The 17,885-nt window shown below is 42.4% G+C and overlaps 1 protein-coding gene across 1 annotated transcript; it reads left to right on the plus strand.

Moving 5' to 3' along the window:
* Window positions 1-567: 567 nt before the first annotated feature.
* LYPD1 (LY6/PLAUR domain containing 1) lies at window positions 568-17,883 on the plus strand. The gene is made up of 3 exons (XM_063340757.1): window positions 568-917; window positions 1,962-2,099; window positions 17,310-17,883. The coding sequence occupies exons 1-3, from the start codon at window positions 866-868 to the stop codon at window positions 17,543-17,545; spliced, it is 426 nt and encodes a 141-aa protein (XP_063196827.1). The 5' UTR covers window positions 568-865; the 3' UTR covers window positions 17,546-17,883.
* The last annotated feature ends 2 nt before the right edge of the window (window positions 17,884-17,885 follow it).

A 17,885-nucleotide genomic window follows, 5' to 3' on the forward strand; every position in this document is an offset into this window, starting at 1 on the left:
AGCCCGCCCCGCCAACGGCTCGCGCTCCCTCAGCCCCCCCCGCGCCAACGGCTCCCGCGGCTCGCGCTCCCTCAGCCCCCGCCCCAGGCTGGGGCTGCCCGGCGGCTCCGGAACCGCCCAGGCGAGCGTCGGCGGAGGAGGCAAGGGAGCGCCGCACCGACACGTACGCGGCCACTCGCGCCCGTTCACTTGTACGGTTCAATTCCCCTTCAGGGGGCCGAGGACGGCGTCTGCCAGGGCGAGGGGCCAGGCGGGGGCCGCGCCTTCCCTCAGTCCCTCCCGGGGAAGGTGGGCTTTGCGGGGCGTTTGTGGCAGCCGGGCCCGGCCTGTAACAGCACTGCAGCCACCTGTAGGCTTCGGGCGGGCGGGGAAGCAGAGGGGGCCGGGGCGAGCCGCCGCCGGGGAGGGGAGGAGGGGTGAGCGAGCCGGGGCGGAGGGTGGCGGGAACCCGCCGCGACGCGACGTGTGCGGGGGCAGGAACGGGGCATCCGCTCGCTCGCTGAACTTTCCCCGTCTCCGAAGCGTGCCTGGCGAGGCGTGGCACTGTGCGGGGCGGCTTGCGGGCATCCCCGCCCCGCTCCGCCGGCATCACATGGTGCGGGGGGGGAGGAGGAGGGAGCCGCCCCCAGCTCTCGCTTCTCGTACAGTTTCTTCCAGCCTCAGCACTCAACTCCGGTGAGGCTGGAGCGCAGCGCAGGGCTGGGCAGGGCGGGAGCCGGGCGGGCTCCGCCGCCTGCTGCCGGGGCGCCTCTCGGCAGCGGAGGCGGCGGGGAAGCGGCAAAAGTGCGCGGCGCCCCCGCTGCCTCCCTCCTTCTGATGCCCCTTCGCGCCTGCACGCCAGCCCGGCGGCCGCGGCTCCGGGAGGATGCGGCTCTTCCTCCTCGCCGCAACTTTCTGGGGATTGTGCCTGGCTCCAGGTAAGGGGCTTCGCACTGCTTCCCGGAGGCGCCTCCGCCGAGCCCGGCGCTGACCGCCGGGAGGCTTCGTGCCCTCACAGCCCCTCGACGGAGCTGGCGCCGGCGCTCAGCGGGAACGGTGCAGCGGAGCCCGCCGTCCTGCCCGCGGCCCGGAGAGCTCCTTGCCACTGGCGAGGGCGCAGCCCGGTGTCCCCGGCGCTGGCCACCCGCGGGCGAGGCACGGTGCGCTCCGCAGGCAGCGCCCGGCACCGGACGCGGAGGATGCCGCCTGCTGACCACCGGCGCCGCGCACTCCTCTCCTGGGCTGGCGGGCAGCCCCTGCGGGAAACGGGCTCGGTCCCGCCGCGGCAGCGCTCCCTGCGGAGGGGAGGCGCGGGCTGGGGGGTCCTCGCTGCTCCCCGACGGGGCTCCGGGAGCTGCTGCGGTGCTCGGCGGAGGGCTGAGAGGAGAAGTCTCGTTTGCATGATAAAGGAGGGAGGTGAAGGATGCTCCGCAGCTGTAATTGTGCATGGCAAAATAGTAATTAAATCATTTGTAATTAATTAGTAGCTAAGTAAACCCGTCGGCACAGATAAGAGCCGCAGCGTATCTATTAGCCGGGTCGCTCTCTAGGGAGCGCGGATAGTTTTTATCCCGCAGCGCAGAGGGCAACCCCGGGGCCGGGCGGGCGAGGGGCAGCGGCTGGCGTGCCGGTGCCCGTGTGGTGCCGGTGCCCCGCCGCCTGCTGGCGGCAGCGTCCCCCGCGCCGCGGCGGGGAGGCCGGGCTAGAGCGGCGGCACCGCCGGAGTCCCCGCGGAAAGGAGCCCACTTCCTAAGCAGGTGCTGAGCACGTAAGGCATATCCTCAGCTGAGTGGGCGACACGTTTGTTTTACGTTATTGTTGTCAAAGTCGTACTTTTGCTGAGCTGCAGAGTAGTTAGGAGCAGCAAAATACGATGAGGGAAAGATAAGGACGATTTCTGTCACATGTTGATTGTGGTGTTTTGGTTTTTTTTTTTAATATTATTACTACTATTTTTCTGAGCAAAATCCTCTCTGTTCTAGGCTTGGGTTTGCAGATACAATGCTACCAGTGTGAGGAGTTCCAGCTAAATAATGACTGCTCTGCTCCAGAGTTCATTGTGAATTGTACAGTGAATGTTCAAGATATGTGTCAGAAAGAAGTAATGGAAAAAAGTTTTGGTAAGAAATTAATAATTATGCTTCTATTTATTTGTGTTGAGTGGCATTTATTTGTTTTGGCTTCACCCATTCACAGTCTTCAGCTACAGAGGAATCTGGTGTTCCTACCTAAAGGGACCAGATTCAATTTCTTGGACTTCTGAGTGACTTTGCAACTCAATAAAGTTAATCATTTTCCTTTAAAACTGGTGTAAAAACTGAAGGATGCAAGCCAAATGTTGATAAAGCTGTTAATACACAGTCTTACGGGTCTCAGATTTAGTTTCCCTGCACTGGGAAATTAATAACAACAAGTTAGTTTAATCTCATTACAGTTAATTACATGGGCTTTTTCCCCAGGAGATGGAAGAGCATTAAATTAGTAATTCCCTCCTTTCTTTTATTTACTCTAGCAATTCATATACTCTGAAGGTTCATCTTGAGGGAAGGGAAGTGTAGTCATCTTTGCTTTCATCCATAAAAAAAAAGCATCAAGCAAAAGTGGGGGATAAAAAAACATTTTTGTGAGTTTGTGGGGGAGAGGGGGACACAAATGGACATATTTGCCATTCTCATTTTTCTAAGTCTAAGGTGGCTTTTCCCATACTGTAATTGAAATGAAAGTTAGCATATCTGGAGATAAATGCTCAATTGGAAACTAGCTGGATTCTGTCTCTCATTTCTGTTGTCTTTTGAGCTGTGCTATGAATTACTTCTTTTTTTTTTTTTTTTTTTTTTTATTCAGCATCATGGACAGCATTTGAGATTTAGGGAGAACTGTCTTAGTTTTTAGACCACCATGTTGCTCTGTAGCTATCTATGTGAGTAGAAGACTACAGCTTTATTAGGGACTTCAGGGCTGGGTGGGGTGGCAAGGAAGTGTGTGTGTGGGGGGAGCTGGAGTTCCTGCAGCATCCTGCTCTTGCTGCCGACAGCCGTTAAGGCACTAGGTGTTAAAAAGGGCAAGGTAGACGTAACTCGCTGGTGTGCCTCAGCGTAGATGTGGCCTCTGTACCAAGTGGTAGGCTTAGGAGCAGAGGGCAGGTTGGGACTTCAGACCCCTGATTGAAGGGGAAGCTGCTCTCTGGGGTTCTGCATCTGCCTGGAGTTCGCTGATGTGAAGGACTGTTAACACCGTTAATACAAATCAAGCTGTAGTCTGTCCTTTCTCACCGAGTCCTTCAGTAACAGCAGGATCCCCCTCTACCTAGCAAATGTGTGCAGCCCCTTGAACACAAACACTGTTCCGTCTTGAACACTAACACTGTTTCTTTGTGTTAGGAAACTATTCATTAATATTTTCAAGGTGCTTATCAATTGGCCAGGTCCATTTGTGCTGGTGGATTCAGATCACTACAGTAGTAGGAGTCATAGGAAAGTAGTAAGAATTGGTGTTACCTGTCAACAGCAGCTGAACTGCTGGCACTTTTTGTTTCATCCTGGGTAACACCAGCCACAGTGACAGTATTTCTGTAAAATATTTAAAGCTCTCCAGTGTAGAGAGAAAAAAAGCTGTACGTTTAAAGGAAGATCAGTCTCTTTCAAGCTATATGTTATTTGAATATTTTATTTCAAGTTTACGTGGAAAGGGTGGTGGGGATGGGAGAGAGTTAGGGCTTGCAAGGTACTTTTAAAGTCCGAGTATCTCTAAATGAATGAAGGCTTTGCTATTGCACACCACAGCTTCTATAATACTTTGAATATCTTTGAATGGATGCTATGATGATTTGAAGGGCTGTAAACATGGTATGTAGACATGGACAGAAAAGTCAATTCTCACTTAATTCTTAACAGGTGTTTGGCATTTGTTTTTTTTTGGTTTGGGGGTTTTTTGGGTTTTTTTTAAGTACCTTCCCTGGTTCCTTCTTGTTTTCATTTCAGTACAATCTCAGACTGTATCAGCCTTCCAGAAACATATCTGTAATCTTCTCTTCAGGTGAATGTTAGAGAAGTGTTTTCAGTCAAGTAAACCCCTCACAGATTAAAGTGCAAGTCTTCCGGATCAGTGGGCTTGCACGTGTGCATACACACACCTGCGGATGTGTTAAGAGGCAGCCACTTGGGTGCTGCCTGGGTGGGATGGGGCAGGCAGCCATGCATCTCCTCGCAGACGGGCAGGCAAGGTTGCAGTCTGGCCAGTGTGACTGTGCCTCATTGAAAAATGCAAACTGGAACTGTTTTAATGGATTTTAGACATACATTGATGCATAACTTGTCTGGGCTCCTGTGAAGAAATTGGTTTGCAATATAGTAAATAAGGAGCTCTTAAAAGAAACTTCTGGGTGTTTTTTCTTTTTTTTTCTGTAGAATTTTATATTGTCTCTGAGCAGATCCTTGGATTTCTCCCGTTAGGAGGTAAATAGCATGCTGTGCATAGCAGGTACCACTGTTCTATTTTATTTAATTTACTTCTATAAATGTGGTTCTTATTCATTTTAAGCTTAGAGATTGTAAATTTCAGCTAGTGAATAAATTTAAATTTTTAACCCAACTATTTCAAATTAAGTGAAATTTACATTGCAAGCTTGGTTTCTCTGTTATCCTCAGTCAATTCTAGAGAGGATTGGTTGTAAAACAGAGATGATTCAGTTCATCATCCTTTATTGTTTTTTTTTCCTAATTGATATTTAAATGTCTGTAATATAAATGCCTTATTCTCCCAAGTTTTATTTAATAATTCATTCTACTTCTACCAGTATATTTCATAACTTGATTCTTTTGGTTGTTGCTTATCACCGAAAGCTGAAATGTTTCAAATATTGATTTTAATTTATAATAGACTTGAGTTTGAATTTTTTTAACCCAGAATATGAAAGATGTGAATTTGCATTTATTTGACAGCGTAGTCTCATAATTAAGAGTTTTTCCTCTTGACTAGATACAGTCAAGGAGTATAATTTAATTTGTATAGACTAACCCATTTTTGTCCTTAATAAAATATAGCTGTGTCAGTGAGCAAAATGTTACAAGTTCTGCTAAACCTTATTTAAAAGTTAAATGCAATATTTTGAGATAAAGTTCATGGTCTGAATCAGTAACCTATTGATGTAGTCACCCTTCCTTTGCAGTACGCATTAATCTGTGTGTTTTGCTATCAAGGGGGTCACTGACACATTCTGTGGTGTGCCTACAATATAGTCCACAGCGTGTAGCCAGTGACTTTTTTTTTTCCTTCTTACGTATATGTTAGTGTTCACTGAGTTGTGCAGTGACGGCTCTAGGCTGAGCTTTGTTTCTGTATTAAGCTTTCTATAAACAAGGCAGTGGAGATCTACAACTGTGCAGTTTTTTTCATTTATATTGTAAATAGTTCCTTATGCCTGATCATAGTTAAACAAACCACTCCAGTTCCTATAAAATTAGCGTTAGTGCTTTAAATGTCACTGTGCTCTTTCAGAACATTATCTCTATTTCTGGAGAACCAATCTTTGGAAGTACTTTTTGGCTTCAGGTGAGAAATAACACTAGCATGTTCCTAACCCAGAGCTTAGAAAGTGGCTGTTACTGTGACAGCCTCTGATGTGACTAGTTAAGAATGCAGGTCTTAGTCACTAATGTTTTGGATTAGATTGGCAGGCATGTTATCCCAGCTGTTTGTAGTATCAGGTAGAAATTAGCTCCATTTCACAACTTAAAATGAATTGAGCAGTACGTCAGCATGTATCTGATTAAGTGATTATGTGGAACTAGTATAATTCTGCCTCCCCTGCAAACATGCACTTTGTTATGGCAGTTTATACTGCAGTTGCACTTTGGGGATCTGTCAGTGCACAGAATTGGAGGCTTTGTGAAGTAAATGACAAAATATTTTTCTCACTTTAAGCAGAGTTGTACTTAAAAATTTTGCTAGAACAAGTTTTATGCAGTTTTGTTAACATTCCGTCCCAGTGGGAGATACAGAAATACAGGACAATATTTTGCCTGCAATGCAAAATCTTACAAACTAATTTATTAATTTAATCCTAAAAAAAAATTTAAAAAAATTTAAAAATCAGTGCTTTCTTCCTTTGAGGGAAGAATGGTGGGTGTGGGAAGTGGCCCTGTAGACTACAGGAAGTAATTTTTGTTCCGCAGAAATTAACATAAGTGATACTTTTCTAGTAGTGTGTAAATTAAATGTTTGACAAAGGATCAAAGTTCTTGCTTATAATACTTCCACTTGCAGATATTTTGAGGAAATACCCATGGCAGATTGCCCTCTCCCACTTGCCTCTCTCCTTCCCATCCATGAACTTTTAACTTAGAAATGTTAGTGCTCCTTAATTTTTATAATATACATAGGAACAAAGAAATCCCACAGTATATTGGGATCAGATGAAACTTCTTGATGATATGTATATAACGTATATATGATTTTATACCTATATCATAGAAAACATACTGATAATGAAGCTTACCTTTTATTGAAGGCAAGAGCTGTCTGAGCGTTAAGGCTGATCTAAAACCTACTTAAGGCAAAACGAAACTTGCAATGTGAATAGATCAGAAAGGAATACACCAGGAAGGATGAGACAATCAGCCCAGAAAGGCAGACAGTGTAAATTTCTCAGAGCTCTCTGTAAGTAAACCTTCCCATGTGTATGTTTTGAACAATATACCATATGCCCTAATGCAGTTGTGAACGTACTTTCATAAACTTTTACTATTGCAAGGAAAAAAAAAAAAGATCCACAGTGGCAAAACATTAAAATGTCTGTCTATATAAAACTCTGATTGTTTATGAATTTTCCTTTGCAAGCAAATTGGGAAACAGCCTCATTATTTCTATTAACCTGCATTAAGAAACTTCTCTTATTTGTTTGGTTTACAATAGTCCTTTTAATGAATTTACATAGGATATAATAATGCAGTGTAATTAAAGCAATTGCTGTAATTGTGTGCTTAAAAGCAGTGCATGGGAACATCATGAAAAAGATCATCATCTCACTGTTGAACTTTATTCAATTATTGAATATGAATTTATTATTTATTGCATTTTATTTATTTAAGTCTTCTCAGTATTGGTTTCCCAATCATTTGTTTTATCAGGCAGAGGAAAATTTGTCTAAATTGTGTGATGAGTTGGCCTATGGTAAATTCTTTACCCATGATTATTATTTTTTTTATATCTTACTGTGTTGCTGCCATGATTAAGCTGTTTTGTGTTCAGGATTACAGAAGCACATACTTTTTTCTGTTTTCATGTATAGTACTTCCATTAGTACTAATACTAATTGTATACTCGTATCAAGGGGAGATTATACTCTGGTGTCTGTTTATTGACAAAGTGATTAAAACAGCAAACAAAGTTTAATGTCTTCATAATCACTGTAGGCATTAAAGTTTTATAGGTAATAGCTGCATCCCCAGTATCCCTTTAGAAACAGTAAGAAACAACCACTGAGCTGGTGGTGGATTTTTTATTTATTTATTTATTTATTTATTTATTTATGTTAGAATCATAACAATGGTTCGGGTTGGAGGGGACCTTAAAGATCACCTAGTTCTAACCCTCCTGCCATGGGCAGGGACACCTCCCACTAGACCAGGTTGCTCAAAGCCCCATCCAGCCTGGTTGTCTTCTACACTGTCTCTTTTGGTCAAAGCATATCAACATAACTCAAAAGAAGTTTTTGTGGGTTTTTTTTAATCAAAGAAAAGTATAATATAATAAATCTTTACTGACAATTAATAAAGAAAAACTTGGCATGTGACAGTTGTTACCTATAGCAATTTGTCTGGTGCTACTTGGTGCCCAATGAAATGAAGACATTGTAACCAATATTGGAAACATGCAGTTATTTTTGCTGCTGAATAGAGACTTGCAATATATGTTGTTAATTTGTACTATATCATAGAATCATAGAATGGTTCGGGTTGGAAGGGACGTTAAAGATCATCCAGTTCCAACCCTCCTGCCCTGGGCAGGGGCACCTCCCACCAGACCAGGTTGCTCCAAGCCCCATCCAGCCTGGCCTTGAACACCTCCAGGGATGGGGCAGCCACAACTTCCGTAGGCAACCTGTGCCAGTGTCTCACCACCCCCACAGTAAAGAATTTCTTCCTGATATCCAATCTAAATCTACCCTCTTTTGGTTTGAAGCTGTTACTCCTCATCCTATCATCACACTCCCTGATCAAGAGTCCCTCCCCAGCTTTCCTGTAAGACCCCCTTAGGTACTGGAAGGCTGCTATAAGGTCTCCCCAGAGCCTTCTCTTCTCCAGGCTGAACAGCCCCAGCTCTCTCAGCCTGTCCTCATAGCATAGGTGCTCCAGCTCTCTGATCATCTTAGTGGCCCTCTACTGGACCCATTCCAACAGGTCCGTGTCCTTCTTGTGCTGAGGACTCCAGAACTGGATGCAGTATTCCAGGTGGGGTCTCACCAGAGTGGAGTAGAGGGGGAGAGTCCCCTCCCTTGCCCTGCTGGCCACACTTCTTTTGATACAGCCCAGGATGTGCTTGGCTTTCTGGGCTGCAAGCGCACATAGCTGGCCCATGTTGAGCTTCTCATCCACCAGCACCTGCAAGTCCTTCTCCTCAGGCCTGCTCTCAAGCCATTCTCCACCCAACCTGTATTTGTGCCTGGGATTGCCATGACACAGGTGCAGGACCTTGCACTTAGCCTTGTTGAACTTCAGGAGGTTTGCATGGGTCCACCTCTCAAGCCTGTCAAAGTCCCTCTGGATGGCATCCCTTCCCTCCAGCATGTCAACCGCGCCACACAAGGTGGTGTCATCAGCAAACTTGCTGAGGCTGTACTCAGTCCCACTGTCCATGTCGCCAGCAAAGATGTTAAACAGCACTGGTCCCAGTACTGACCCCTGAGGAACGCCGCTCGTCACTGGTTTCCACGTGAACATTGAGCCATTGACCGCAACCCTTTGAGTGCGGCCATCTAGCCAGTTCCTTATCCACTGCGTGGTCCATCTATCAAATCCATGCCTTTCCAATTTAGAGACCAGGATGTCATGCAGGATGCTTTGCATAAGTCCAGGTAGATCACTGAATATGAGTATATAATATATATTCATATAATATGAATAAGGTATATGCTGAAAGCTTGGAGCTGTGGATGTATTACCATTCAGAAACACTTTTTCAGATGCCAAAGCTGTTTTCTTACTAGTAAATTCCTTCCAATCTTTGGGTTGCTTGGAAAACTTTCAGCCACATATGGGATGAACTGAACTACGTGCGTCAGCTAAGGAGAAATCGCAGGCAGTATTTAGTAGATTGCTATTCTGTCTGCCTTTTAATATTGAAAAGCAACAGTGGAGTTAACAGTTCAAGCAGTTTATGACTTGAAAGTCAGGACAAAGATCCAAGAGCAGAAGTGATGAAGGGCTGTATTATTTTAAGGAATTTTGTGGTATCTGGTTCAGTGAATTTCATTTTTCACAGGACATGGACAATAGCTTTTTATGTTATTTTATTTCTCATACTTGTATGAAAGATATACAGATGAATTTTGTGAGAATACAGTGCCCACAGCCTCGGGTCTCTTAAACCTCTTTTAAGCATTTCCTCTTGCTTTTCACATACAAATGAGCCTGTGCTTCCAAAAAGTTCTTGTCATCTGACCTTGTCATTTGCCTTAGTTCCCAGTGACCTTATCAAAACATTGGTAAGCATGTTTTAATTAATCCAAACTGTTTTCATTTCCATTTTTCATTTGTAGACTGTATATTTTTTTTTAGAAAACTTGATGCAACCTATTTTTCCAAATTATCAATGAGTCTCTGAACGGGGAAAAAGTAAAATAAAAACCAGGCAAATCCTACTCTGAAGTTGAACAGGCTGTAAAACTGTAAGCATGAAAATAGCTAATGATACAAAAGCTGAACGGATTTCAAAGGTACTGGCATGCAAGTGCAAACGTGAGCCCTTCCATTGAAATTTGTAAGAACATTAATTAGTAAGATGCAACAAGACTATTCACGTGTAAAATTATTTATGGGGCTTACTACAAGAGTACAGCACTTTAACATTGGTAAAGGCATAAGGACTGCAGCTTCCCAGTTTGCTTCAACAGATAAGGATTGTCAAGAAAAATGCTAATACACGATTCTGAAAATTAAGTTCACCTCTCTTGCTGGAAGATAATGTATATTTTGATCTTGATATCCAAGGCTTTTACTTACCTTTGTATCAGGAAAGCATAGATATGGAAGGTTGTGAGCCAGCTTTGTTTGAAAGATTGTATGTTTTAGTGCTTGACTCTTAAGTCCATGTTAATGAGCAGAGAAATGAATATGAACAGTAGAAAACAAAAGAATCAGATCTGCAGGTGAAAGTTGAGCTTTGACTTCTGGTTTGTAGCCTTCTGTGGCATTAAAAAAATATTTGATAATATCACCATTAATAGCTGTACTTAACTTTCTCAGCCTATGCATTTTTAAGTAGTTTAATACCTTGTTTCTGCTTTGTGATACTGCGAGCAATGACAAAGACTTATTTGTGCCATTATTTACATTATTAACAATGCAGTTTTGATTCATATTTCCGGTACCAGAATTAGAAGGCATGACTTAGAGATACCATGGTAATCCAAACCCTTGTCCTTTGTTGGTCAACAATTGTCCAGTTTTCTTTGAAGGTGATTTAATTTCCACAAGATGCCATATCATTTAGGGTCAGAAGGAAAGTGAGGAGGCCTGTCTTTCATTGTCAGAAGCCCCTTATTAGTTTCTGCAAAAAAGTGCCACTTTTCAAAAGTGCCAAATGTATGTAGAAGTTGTGATGATATTGAGTAAGTTTTCATAGAAATTATGAAGAAAATATGCTAATTCAACCAGGTAGCGTTTGGTGGGGGGTATTTTATTTTGGTTTTGTTTGGTTTTTTTTTTTTACAGAATGGTATATTCTGTAAGAGCCTAATGGCATGTATATGCTTTTATCTTGTCTACCAAATGCATCAAAGGGAGGGGATCTGGATGAAATAGCTGCAGTCCTAAAACACAGGACTAAAAATCAGGAAGTCTGAGCTTTGCGATAGATTTCAAGTCACTTAATTTCAGTGCCTTTGTTTTTTCATCTGGAAAACACTGATTTTCTTACAGTAATAATACTTACAGTATTTAATTAGCTGTTTGTAAGTCAATTAGTAAATTTCATGATAAAAATTCTGGCAAGGTGCAAATTATTTAAACCAGTCATAAGCTCCAGAGAGAAAGTTGAGAATACAAGGAGAGGAAGAGTTACTGTAAAATGAAACACAGAGGACATGGTTGGATATGGTTATACCTTACACTGGCTTAAACTGTTACTTTAACAGTGCATTTACAATCATAGATGACAGGATTTGTGTTGGGGAACCTTAATTCATATTTTAAACCACTGAAAACTTGATCTGTCTGGGGAAGCACGCTATCAGAAGAATGATTGCTTTTTCAACATTCAATCACCTTCTAACATATTCAGAACCTTATTAGATAAAATATTTATAATCACTTTCTCTAGAAAACAGAGAGCGAATCACAATAGGACCTTTGGCAGTCTGTCACTGTATGATGTATGTGAACAGGTACCAGCTAAGGAATAGACAATTATCATACCAAAACCACTGAAGGCATAAAAAGATGGGCATAAAAACTAATATGAAAACTAAAAAACTAAAAAGAAGGAAAACTTGCAGATTCACCAAGACCAGAGAATTGAAAGTTTCAGTGAAATAAGGTAATTGGAACTATTCAGAGTACTAAAACAACAGAGCAGTATCAGTTCATGCACATAGTCCTCATACTTGTCTTTATGAACAACATTAAGAGAATACCCAAACCACATCACATACAAATCATGAAAGCATGCTAATGCTAGAGCTGGGACAACTGTTGGAGGCTTCGCGTGGGTTGTGTGTGCCACAAAACGAATTGTCCACTGTTTGCTCATTTTCTGCTTTTTGCTTGGAGGAGATGGGCAAGATTAAGCACCAAATCAAAGAGCTGAGTGGAGAAATGCTGCGAAGTCTTAATGGCACACCTCAAAACTTGCCTTGATCTGCCTGCTAACCTTCTGGGTTGTGTTAAGTTGTGTCTCAGTGTATATCCCCAACTCCTGGGCCAATCTTGAGAAGACAGTTTTGTGACTGCTCAAGGATGCCTTGTTCCTGGACCCTAGCTGGGCACAGACTGTTTTCTAATGCTCTGAAAGATTCAGTACAGAAGATTTTGCGAAAGCAGTATTTGTGGAATGAGTTGCAGAAGAGAAATCTGACTTTATGTATGCCTATGAAATTGTATATGTACAAAACACTGTAGCAAAATATTTTTTTAAAAATGAGGAGTGTCAGTCATTGCCCATGAGATAGAGCATTTGGCTTGGAAAAGTTAGTGTTAGTCAAAGCGACATCATCCACTTGACGGGAGTCAAACTTTTAAGAGTTTCATGGCCATGAGGCCATAGACTGTTCTGTGGTGAAGCAGAGGGCTGCAGTTTCCCGCTGAGGTGTGCTCTTGCAGAAAGTAGTTTCAGAGTAGTTGGGTCATAGAGTGGGAAGGTGACTGTCTTTTTTAGAAATTAGGTCACTGATCTCAAAGGCGATATCCTAGTTGCCTATTTCAGCTTCAGAGATTCTCTGTGTACTTTGCTGAAGGACAGGCTTGAGAGTAGAGGTGCTAACGAAAGCTACATACTATTAGGATTATGGTTGGAGAGTCATGCTTACACTTGCTCTTTTTTTGTCTGTACCTCCTGTAACAGAAGAGTCAGAGGTGCCTAATAAGATCCTTTTTGAGCAGTAAGAGGAAAAGCTTGGATCTTCTGGTGCCTTCTGCATACACACAGTGTAAAAAGTAGGTGTGATGTCACCTTTTTTGGTTGTCCTAGTAACAAGTTAAGCTGTTATTCAAGAGAGTGTGTACTGAGCTCTGCAGACAGGGTAGGTGGAAGAACTCTCACTTTTGGATTTGAATAAATTGTAGCATGAATTGTTTGATGCTACCAAGACTGAATGCATCTGCATGTGGCCAAAACAGAGTGCCAGGGTGTGGATGCACAAGACTGCGGCTAAGCAGGGGGTTGAGCTGACGGGGGGGCACATGTGAATAGAATGGATGTAGGTGAGCAAATCAGTATTACACGCAGGAGCTATAGAAAAGCCGTGAGATTTACAACATCATTTCATTGCATGGAATAAGGCAGAAATCCTGCAGAAACAGTAGCTTGGGCCTTGACACTATCTAAATGTGTGATCACATATGGGGCGGAGAGAGGTGTAACAAAGGGAAAGTTATTCAGTCTAGGAGTAAATTTTTGTAAACTTTCAATACCTGATTTAAGTCCAAACCTTTTTTTTTTTTTTTTTAAGAAAAAAGAAAAAGTAGTTGGTGTACATGGAAGGAGAGGGTGTGGGATATTACTGCGTTATCACACAGATATTCTAGCCTTGTGTACTCCCCTCTCTTCAAGAACTTGTACTTGAACTACATCCTCAGCAAACCCCACAAACCTCAAAGCCAAAATGAAGGAAAATCAACTGGTCAGTAGTAGGTACTTCATAGTAAAACATCATTATAGTGCCTGTGCATACGCACAACCCACACTGCTGTTGGGGGGCTGCTAATCCATGAAAAAAGATTATTTGGTACTCATCCATCAAGAGATTAGGCAGTAAATATACTAATTGAGCACTAGTATAAGCTGTTGAGGGTAGGTAGCTGGGAATGATGCCATCCCAGTAAAAGCAGAGTGTAGTCCCCTTGCCTAGCCAGCAACTAGGAAGAGTCTGAGGTAGAAGAAAAGCCCCCACAAAAATTTGCAATTGTATTTCTAGGTGATGTGTTAATGAATGTATCAAGCTGATTGCTCAAGCAAGAATATCCGGTCATTAGCAGTTATGTCTGTGGTATGAGTCTTATGAGGCAGATAACCACTTTGAAGAACTGTCAGCAGTTCAGCCTGCTGGTGGCAAATGATTTGGGAAGATCTCAGAAACAGTTTCAGAACTGGCTCAACAGAACCATAAACCACTGCACGAGAGGAGTCTGAGGAAAAATCTCTAGAGATAAGCCCAAAAGGATGCAGCTGTCCCATCTGAACTCAGTGGGTGAACTGCAGTAACTGGGGTACGTTAACCTGTTTGCTGGAGCAACGGGAGTAGTGACCCTGGCATCATACCATGGAAGTCAGTTGTAATGATTTGTTTCCTACCACAATTAAGTTGGACTCACAATATGATAGGAAGAAGGTTTAAGAGTATTTATCCTGCCTTTCTTTACTTCATACTGTTTAAAGTGTCATTGCTTTTTCACATTCATGGTAAAAAAAAAAGTGGAAATCACAGCTGAAGTGTTTTAAAAATGCCACTCCTGTAGTGCTAACATTCTCTCTTTTTTTCCCGTCAATCTTCTATGCCTCTTTTCATTGTATCTTGCTATAAAGATACTCCGAGAAAAAAGCAGAGCCTTTCTGTGCTGATCACGTTTAGTTCATCCCTGATGCTTCGTAAAAAGCACAGTTAGAGTAGGATAGCAGCTGATTAGTGAGCTCAAAATAATCTATTAGTACTTAAAGAAAAAAAACTTGGATGTGAAGGGCATGTCTTCAGCCAAGTAGCTATTGAAAACTTCATGGAAGTGCTGACTTTTTTAATTATGTAAAGAATCTTGTTACAATTCAGATTTCTAGAGCTGGGAATGGGAATAAACAATCATTTGGGAGTGGAATTTCCTATTGTAAGACATATTTACAGAAAAGCCACAGGAGAAGCATTACAATAAGGTTTTACTACTAGCTAGATTATTCTCTCTGTTTAGGCATGAACGTGGTCCATCTGTGTGTGAAACTTTGAGTTGTAAAATTTCAGTTTGTGGAGGAATGCTGTGTTTTGACTTCAAAAGGAGCTCGGGATTATTCTGTGGAATTTATGCTGGAGAACAGAACTGTTCTAAAACACACAGAGTTAAGCTGCAGGACTTTGATTTTTTTTGCAGAAGAGGTGTCCTGGAATTGCCTGGTGAAAATCATGCCTCAGAGGGCATTATCTGATTGTTCACAGCACTGAACAATTCTAGTCTCCTAGTCTATAGGAAAACTGCAAAGTATATGATATTTCAGGGACCTAACTAATAAATCACTTACTAGTTCAAAATGTGAACAGGGCTTTGCAGGAATCCTGTGAAAAGGAAATGGCAGGAAGAGAGTGATCTATAAAACAACAGTAATAGGAAATCTGCCAATGTCAAAAGCTTTTTAGAGGCTTCGTCTTTGAGGGGCAAGTCGAGATTCACCGCTCTTCATAGGGAAGACTGAGGAATGGCTGCATTTGATGGGTGGCTGTAGCCGCAGGGAAGGAATCTGTGATGAGGAGATGCGGGATTAGAGATGGGAAAACAATCGCTGTGCCTACTTTCACTGAATACAGGATTCTTTTTTTGAGAGGGAAGGGGAAGGAAAAAAGTTAATTGTAGCTATGGGAAGGGTCACGTTTGCCTCAGCTCTTGGAAGGCTGCAGGAGGAACATGGACAAAGCACCAGGACTTTGTGGGAAACATAGTTGAGGCTTCAGTATTGTAAGCCGATCAGTGGCAGCACAGTTGAGGCTCCTTGACAGCAGTGGTTTGTCAATAGAGACAGAGCGCTCTTCTTTTTGCAAACTGTAGTAATAAAGATTCTGCCTCTTGATCTGTGTGCCTTTGCTGTTACAGCTAGAACAGCCTGTAGCTCCTCTGCCTTCTTGAAAAAAGGCTCTACCTGCTGTTTTGATTGATTGAAGCTCACTGGAGGCAGAGGAAGATTTAACACTGACTTAGGGGCTTCTCTTCATAAATTTAACTAGATAGATAGCCTTAAAACACGTTTCAGAGTTTAGATTTGCAGAGGGAGAACACAAAACAGGGAAACCCCTGCATTGTTGGGATGGCAGTGATGTGGTGACAGTATAAAAGAATTGCTTTAATTAAAACTCTCTGAAGACAGGAAATCTTTTCTGAGCATAACCCAAACAAACAGTCTGTTGCTGCTCTACACAGCACATAGTAGCACAGTGGCAGTCGCTCCTGCAGGGGTACCTGCTGGACTGTGTAGGTGCAGCAGTGCTTATTTCTGAAGTCCCCAGGGACTGAACAAGTATCTGCAGGTGCTGTAAATTCAGTAGCTACAGGTAATATTCTTGCTTCACCCCCTCCAAAAAAGTCTTGATTTAAAAACATTCTGGGACCATGCTACAGGATGCAGAGGCACCCTTCTCCAAGGGCGTCCTGTTCCCGAGCTCTTCAGAAGAAAAAGAAACTTTTGAGAATCCCATATTCAAAAGGAATAGTGATTTTATTATCCTTAGAAATATTTACCTCTTTTTGTAACTGCATGGCAATACAAGCGAACCACCATTATCTATTTATGTCTATGTTTTCCCAACACATAATTTCTACTGTATCACTTGCTGGAAAATTTTAGAGTAATGAAAAGTGGAACTGCCACAGCCATTTCCCACTGTGACAGGGGAAAATGCAACTATGTATTTTAAAGCCTTTATAAACCATTTTAAAATAACAGCTATGTGTATCAGAATGTACTTTTTCCAGATAAAAACAATTTGAGAAATTGTAACCTTAATTAGATTATTAATTAAAATTAGATTAAATTAAATTACATTAAAAAAGGAAGACTTTAAACTCAGAAAAGCCATTTCTGTACAAATGGAAATTCTTGTTCTTGAGGGTATTAAGCTTCAAAGATGGCAAGAACTGAGATTACCTGGAACAGTACTTCTAGATTTTCTTTAAAAAATAAAAGGGGGGAGAGCCTAAAGTTTTGCTGATAGTCATTCTCCTTTTACTCTTGGTTACTTGTCTCTATGTGGCAATGAACAAGAAAAGGAAAAAAATGCTCAAAAGACAAATTAACAGCATAGAAAACTGTAATGACTTTGACACCTTAAACAATTCAGACACGTTCAGCAAGAGGAACAGAAGACGTTTTCAAACTAACTGCATTTCAGTTACAGCTATTCAAACAGCTTATTCCAAAAGATGAAGAATTCTGGAGATAAAATGCATCGTTTGATAAACATTATGTAAATCAAGTTTGTAATGTTTTTGGTTCCAACCAGAATCAAATAAAAGAAAATTCCAAACCAGAGTGATTCTCCTGCAGTGCAGAGCTGCTAGCCATGTCACAGCTGAGGTGTCTTGGCTTCATCGCCAGCATTGCTTTGGAAACGTAAACTGGGTTTGCAACAGTTTGCAAGCATGAATTGCATTGTAAAGCAAAACTGTGTTCATATCAAACTAAGTAACCTTTGTTCTGTGTCACAGGAATCATGTATCGCAAATCCTGCGCGTCTTCGGCAGCGTGTCTGATAGCCTCTGCTGGGTACCAGTCCTTTTGCTCTCCAGGGAAGGTGAACTCTGTTTGTATCAGCTGCTGCAACACTCCACTCTGCAACGGACCCCGGCCGAAGAAGAGAGGGAATTCTGGTGTGGTGCCGAGGGCACACACGATAACCACCATTCTGCTCCTTAAATTGGCTCTTTTGTTTTTGTATTGCTAAACTTCAAGCAAGTTTTTTGCCCTGACACAGTTTGTTCTGTTTCTTCCTTTCTTCAAAGCCACTGCAATTATTTTCTGTTTGTTTCCAAATCCCTGTCAACAGCAAGGGAAGCTCAGTGGCTGTGGGGAGAGAGGGGCTGATATTTTTGGCAGCTAATGAATTCGGTTAGCAGATTGAATTTCCAGTGTGCACTTAAAAATCCCAGCAGCAGGATACAGAACTCCTGCTCTTTTTGCATAATTGGAAACAAATCCATCTGTGTTATTCCTTTTAAAATGCAGGCAATTCCTCCGTCATTTTAATTCCCATGTTTTTAAGTTCATTGCTAATCATTAACTTT

This window comes from Chroicocephalus ridibundus, chromosome 7, assembly GCF_963924245.1.
Source record: "Chroicocephalus ridibundus chromosome 7, bChrRid1.1, whole genome shotgun sequence".
Taxonomy (NCBI): Eukaryota; Metazoa; Chordata; class Aves; order Charadriiformes; family Laridae; genus Chroicocephalus; species Chroicocephalus ridibundus.